General features: G+C 39.5%; 1 protein-coding gene across 1 annotated transcript in view; it reads left to right on the top strand.

Annotated features, from left to right (window-relative positions):
* LOC138022302 (large ribosomal subunit protein eL14-like) overlaps nt 1–4,427 on the top strand; it is a 4,552-nt gene extending 125 nt beyond the window's left edge. The window contains exons 2-4 of the mRNA XM_068869403.1: nt 59–160; nt 3,445–3,693; nt 4,333–4,427. Coding sequence (XP_068725504.1) covers nt 59–160; nt 3,445–3,693; nt 4,333–4,389 — 408 coding nt within the window. The 3' untranslated portion in view covers nt 4,390–4,427. The remainder of the gene's footprint in view (nt 1–58; nt 161–3,444; nt 3,694–4,332) is intronic.
* Nucleotides 4,428–6,000: the final 1,573 nt, after the last annotated feature.

Genomic DNA, 6,000 nt, shown 5'->3' with positions numbered 1-6,000 from the left:
AATTTTCTACTCTTTTCTATGTCTAACTGCAATCATTTTTTTCGGGCGAATACCTCAGGTGTACAAGCGTTTAGTAGAAATCGGCCGTGTGGCCTTGATCAACTCAGGACCTGACGAAGGAAAACTTTGTGTTATTGTCGATGTGGTCGACCAAAATCGAGTGAGTATCTCGGTGTTTTGCCTTTTAAATGCTACTTACATCTGACAGAATGATTATCGAAACTTTTACATGTATCGTATATGCCAAAGTTGGGCGCAATTACGGAATGATCTTTTATCATCGAAACCTATAAAATGTTAAAACCAGTTTGAATTCTCACCCATCTTTAACCATAGGTGTCATGTACAGATGTACATTGTAAGCCTATATGAAATGAATTTTTCGTTTCAGTGCTTTCTTTTGAGGTTTGCCAGTGGGTGACGGGGTTTGTGATAAGGTCAATATTGTTCTTTTACTTCTTAAAGTGCTACTCTGACCAAAAAATCAATTCTTCATTATTTCGGTTAACTTAACACTAAGTGACCAGTTGTAATGTAAGCCTTGATTTAAAAAAGACACCTGTTTATTTTAACTGGCATTTTCCTATTTAATGGTCCGCCCTTAGCAACCTTAAAATCTTGAGAGAGCTGGATTGAGGAGAAAATTGTACCGAAGATGCACTAGTTTAAGAATGCAATGCATATGTACGCGGCTGAAATAATGTGCAGCATGGGAGTTTCGCGCTTACTTGTTTTATGCATATGCAAAATGCTGCATTTACACACTGAGATTTTAAGCTAGTGAGTAAATGATGTCATTTATTCCCTACATGTAGATCCAACCCTCTGAGGTTTGAATGTGAGCAATGGCAGACCACGCAATCCAAAACTTACACTAAAAGTGATCACCCTTTGGATAAAAATCAAAGCTCAGAATTTTGCCAGGTGTTAAGCAAACACAGTTTCAAAATCTAAAGAAAAAAAGGATTTGATTTTTTGATCATTGTAGCACTTTGGATATGTAATCTCATTGGTCCAAGGGGTATTAAGGATTGATTTCACACGTATTTTCAAAGTTTCACAATGTGGGCAATTTCGAAAACTTTGAAAATGTAAGTGAAATTAATCCTTAATTGCCCAAGGGCACAATGCGATTACATGTTTATCACATACAGCAGGGGTTTCAATAACTTCTGAAATAGCCGTCCATGATAGCCCATTGAAGGCGGCAGTTTGACAAGTTTATGATAGCATTTTTAGTGAAAATGACGGCAAACTAGCCGACGGTGTGAGGCAAAGCAGGCGGCAGTATACCGCCGGTAACCGGCTTCTATTGAAACCCCTGATACAGGGCAAAATTATTGAGGCAAGCCTGTTAAATGCCACCACAAATAACAACATTAACATGCTTTCCTTTGGTTAAAGTTGAATTCCACAAACCAATGCTGTCAACAGAAATGGAGCTTAATTTAATTTTTCTTATTCCCTGACTTTAACCCTTTTGCCATTGAGAAGTTCCCATTGACATTTAAAATGGTATAGCCTTACATTAAAATCTGTAGGTGTCCTTCTTTGGAGGGAAAGAGTTAACATTGGAAATAATAGAAAAGTGTCTTCCTAATTTATTGGTGAAAATGGTGTTATGTTCATCTCACTAGTGAATGTAACCTGCGATCAAGCGTACTTTTCTTGAGACAGGGCGCTAAAAAGTACCCCTGATACAATTTCTTAATGATCGTCTGCCGCCCACTTGTCAAGAGTGATGTTATCATGTGTCATGCTATAAATGTGAGCCAATCAGATTTTACCGGAAATTACCTGCACGCTGCAATTGAAGTAAAGACACGACAAAAACAAAATAGCACTCTGGCTTTGATGTCTGCAATCAAAGCTATTTCTGCAAATCCTGCTTGACAGTTGGTGCGGTTTCTTTGTTCAAACCATCAAGGAACAAATAATTTCGAGATAAAATAGCAGAAAAAGCCCGAATTCTTCATGTCATCATCAGGCACAATCAACAGTACAATAAACTTAATTTAAACTCGTATATTTGAGATGCCAATAAAAGATGCTATAGAAATAGATATGAGGAAAATTCTAGTTTTTCAGCAGCAGCTACTCAGCTATCATTTTGTTAGAAGTGTGTTCAGATTGTTCAGCGATTCCCTAAACAGTGCCAAATTTCTTTGTCAAGCTCGGCTGGTTCCCTGAATGTGGCAGCCCTAAAGTTCTTTTCGGTTCTTTTTTGATTCGCAACTTGTTGCTTCGGAATATATTCCAAAGGACTTGTCACAACTACAAACGTTTTCGAGTTGGTGGAAGAAGAACGATGCATTTTCTTCTAGAATGCTCAGGCCTGTGTTAATAACACTATTGCCAAATCCAGTAGGAAGTACAACTGTAATGTCTAACTCAAACCATTCTTTGGATGCATTCTCTCCGCTCTTCCTTTAAAGGTTTTTGAAAAAAATCTGAAGTCGAAGCAACAGAAGCTGTAAACAGAGCCTAGACATCACTCGTGTTCAAATCCTTCTCGGCGGCCATAATTTCATCAGCTGTTAACCGATTCACAAGAAGTATGCTTTGCAATTCTGCAACCAATCGGAGCGAGGCTCTAAGAGCTCTATTGTTTTCCAGCCAATCAGAGTAAAGTCCAGATTCTGGATTACGGGCAGACAACTGGTTAAGAAATTGTATCAGGCGTACCTTTTCGCACCATGTTTAAGGAAAAGTATGCCTGATCGCAGGTTATAGTGAATGTGGCTGTGATTGCAGGGCACGATCACATGTGAAAGCCTGCTCACTGCAGACTAAACAGGAGGTACCGGTAGTAACAAATCTCTCTAGGTAACAGTAAACTACTGGTAACCAGCTTTTATTGAAACCCCTGAATTCTATATTTACTTTTTGTAGTCTCTGAATACCTGTTTCTTGTATTAATACCTGTATTTGTATAGAAAGTGATCATTTTGATAAAATCTGGCAATTTCAGCAAGCCTGATCTTTGTCAGATACCAAACTTGACTGTTGACAGTCACAAAAAAATAATTTTGTCAATTTCTCTTGATCTAACATTTTATATTTTTGCTTGCCTTCTGTAGTGTTCCAGTTTTTCCCCTTCTTTCTGTTTTCCCTCAAACAAAATGCTCCAGAGACAACCTGTGGTATAGAACATTTTTGGAAACAAAATGCTTATTTTTTTATAGTAACTTCTGGTGGGAGTTTGTTGACCACAATCCAAGCTTGTATTTTGCGACACCCTTGCCACTTTTTCAGTATACAGTAGATGTTATTGTATGAATAAACCATGTTTCGTGATTGCTGACTTGTTGATGTTGTTTTGCTTTAATCCTTTTTTTGTTGTAAATGGTGAGCATAATAATTATAGCGTACTCCATTTGAGTGATCTGTGTGATTTCATCACTTGAATCCTCCAAACTGATGCAAATTGCCCTCTTTAAACAGGCCCTGATTGATGGACCGTGCACCAATGTTTGCCGCAAGGCCCTGAACTTCAGGTATCTGTCACTCACTGATTTCAAGGTGAAGATTGGACCATCAGCTGGGAGTGGTCCTGTCAAAAGGGCATTTGAGAAGGGAGAGATTCTTGAAAAGTGGGAAAAGACTGCCTGGGCCAAGAAGCTTGCCTCAAGGAAGAAGCGAGCATCCCTCACTGATTTTGATCGCTTCAAGCTCAAGGTTGCAAAGCAAAAGGTGTGCATTCTAAGTAGGAAGTATTTTTCACTGGAGCCTTTCAACCAACTCTGCCTGTGAATGAATAGACCTTTCCGGCTTGTACATTTTGTTTTCCCAATACAGATCATGTGATAATACTCGGGAGGTTTGGTCTTTTGTTTTGTTCATTAAAACGAGGGCATGCAAGCATGAATATGCCTGCATGCACTCTTTTTAATGAACAAAATAAAGGACCAGGCCTCCTGAGTATTATCACATGATCTGTATTGGGAAAATAAAATGTACAAGCCGAAAAGGTCTATTGCGTGAGGTCTTAAATAAATTATAGCCTATGACATCATGCAGTCCTGAATGTTCTTTCCCTAAATAACGACGACCAAATTCCAAGACATTCTTACAGACATTAAGGAAGCTTCAAGACCTAGATCAAGCTTTTTCATACAGCTAATTTTATGCATGAGTTCACAGGAGAGCTTTTCAGAATATTCTAGGGTATTACAGTTTCTTTAAAACTTGTTAAAACTTTTTCTGGTACCAGTTTGCAGAATGCAAGTTTTAGATTCCTTCCCAAACGCAAAGACACGCTTCACCTTTAAAAATAGTGTTATAAGTATTTCAAGGAGTTGACAAAGTATTTTTTTACTTTTGTTTCAACAGAAAAATCGAATGATCCGAGCTGAGGTGAAGAAATTGCGCAAAGAAAGCAAGCTTTGATTATGTTATTGTTTATTCAATAAATGTTTTGTTTCAAAGAATGGTTTATTTGTTGCAGTGTAGCTACATGTATTGATCGCCAACACACTCTCGTGAAGGGAGTAGGAATAGCAAAGCAGCGAGAGCACTTGTCAATGCCATTTCAGGGACGATATTCTTAACCGTAATTTTCCGCGTTTATGTCCTAACATAACCATAGCATTGTGGTTGTGTGACGGAAAATGCGTGTTTGAGGAGCGTTTTTAGCCCGTATTTTTCCACAGTGTTTATTTCCCGTGCTGCGTTGGGGCTCATGGCTGGGTTTCCAGGATTTCCCAGCCATGGGAGCAGCGACGGAGTTGTTAACTTATGGCAGTGCCGGGGAGAGGAGGGGGGTGGGTGCTAGGAATACAAGTTTTCTTTTGCCATCGTTACCCGCTGCCCAAAGTTTGTGGGATTAAGTTTGACGCAATGCCATTCATAAGCGAAAGCCCCATTGCTGGTCCTGAGTTGTTTCGTACCGAATAGCAGTAACGCTATTAACAACAAATTCTGAACAAGTCAGAAGTTCTTCCACCAGGGTTGGGAAGTGGCTTAATTGTTTTTTGCGAAAAAATAGGTGATTCTCAAGTTCACTTACCGGTACTCTTTCCTCTTGTGCAAATTGTAAAGGAAAACTAGTAAATATAACATGGCACCATGCAGATTTTATATGAACATCGACGCGATGACCTTAGGTTATGTTGGTGTCGAATCGCCACAAATGGTTGGGATAACGAAGCGCTCACACATTAATATTCAATTTTCTGAAACCTCCCACGTCGTCCTGAACAGTTGGTACATAAATTGACAGAACATTTTAAACGCGTTCAAAAAAAATTGCAGCAAATAGTGCATATCGAAAATCATCATGATGCCACCACGAAGTGAGACAAAATTTCCAAAACAATCCAAATGGGTTTCTTGAAGCCTGTGCTTGTCTGGTATTTCTGAAGTCAGCATTTTGCAGAATAAAAAGAGCTCGAGGATTATGGTGTGTTTTCTTCATATTGAATAGCTGCTCTAAACACTTTACTGTTGGAGCAAAATGTCATTTTAAAAGGTTGGCCACCACGAACTTAGTGGGCGTTTCCGGTCAATAGCCACTGTCACCAGTTCTCACACGGAAGACCACCTGTGGCGGGATCTTTCTGTTCTTGAGCATACACCTTATTCCAAAATGGCCGTCATTTTAGTATTCTATTGTTTGCTGGCAACTAAGACCTTGTTGGCCTCGTTCTTAAGCTGAAAATTCAAACGATTACAACCTCGAACGAGGTAACAGGGCTAATTTGCAAACAAACAAAAGAATGTTAAAATCGTGGCCATTTTGGAATGAGGTGTGCAAGTTGTAGCGGTTGTGTCTCAGTATTCTGCGCCGTTTGAGGCGGTTGTTCCAGCCCAACTCTACCCTCTGTTTTTCATTCTACTGAGCTAATTAGTGTGAATGGGGGCTCACGATTTTCCAGCCATGGGCTGAGTGGTCACAGTGGAAGTTCCTGGATACCCAGGGCACACACCTTCCATTAAGGCGAGCGTTACGAGAGCTGCTACACTACTGACGGTTCCGGGATAAATTTGACAAAAAAGCAA

This window comes from Montipora capricornis, chromosome 10 (assembly GCF_036669925.1).
Source record: "Montipora capricornis isolate CH-2021 chromosome 10, ASM3666992v2, whole genome shotgun sequence".
NCBI classification, from domain to species: Eukaryota; Metazoa; Cnidaria; class Anthozoa; order Scleractinia; family Acroporidae; genus Montipora; species Montipora capricornis.
Note: the sequence above shows the minus strand (reverse complement) of the source record. Positions and strands in the feature narration are given on the sequence as shown.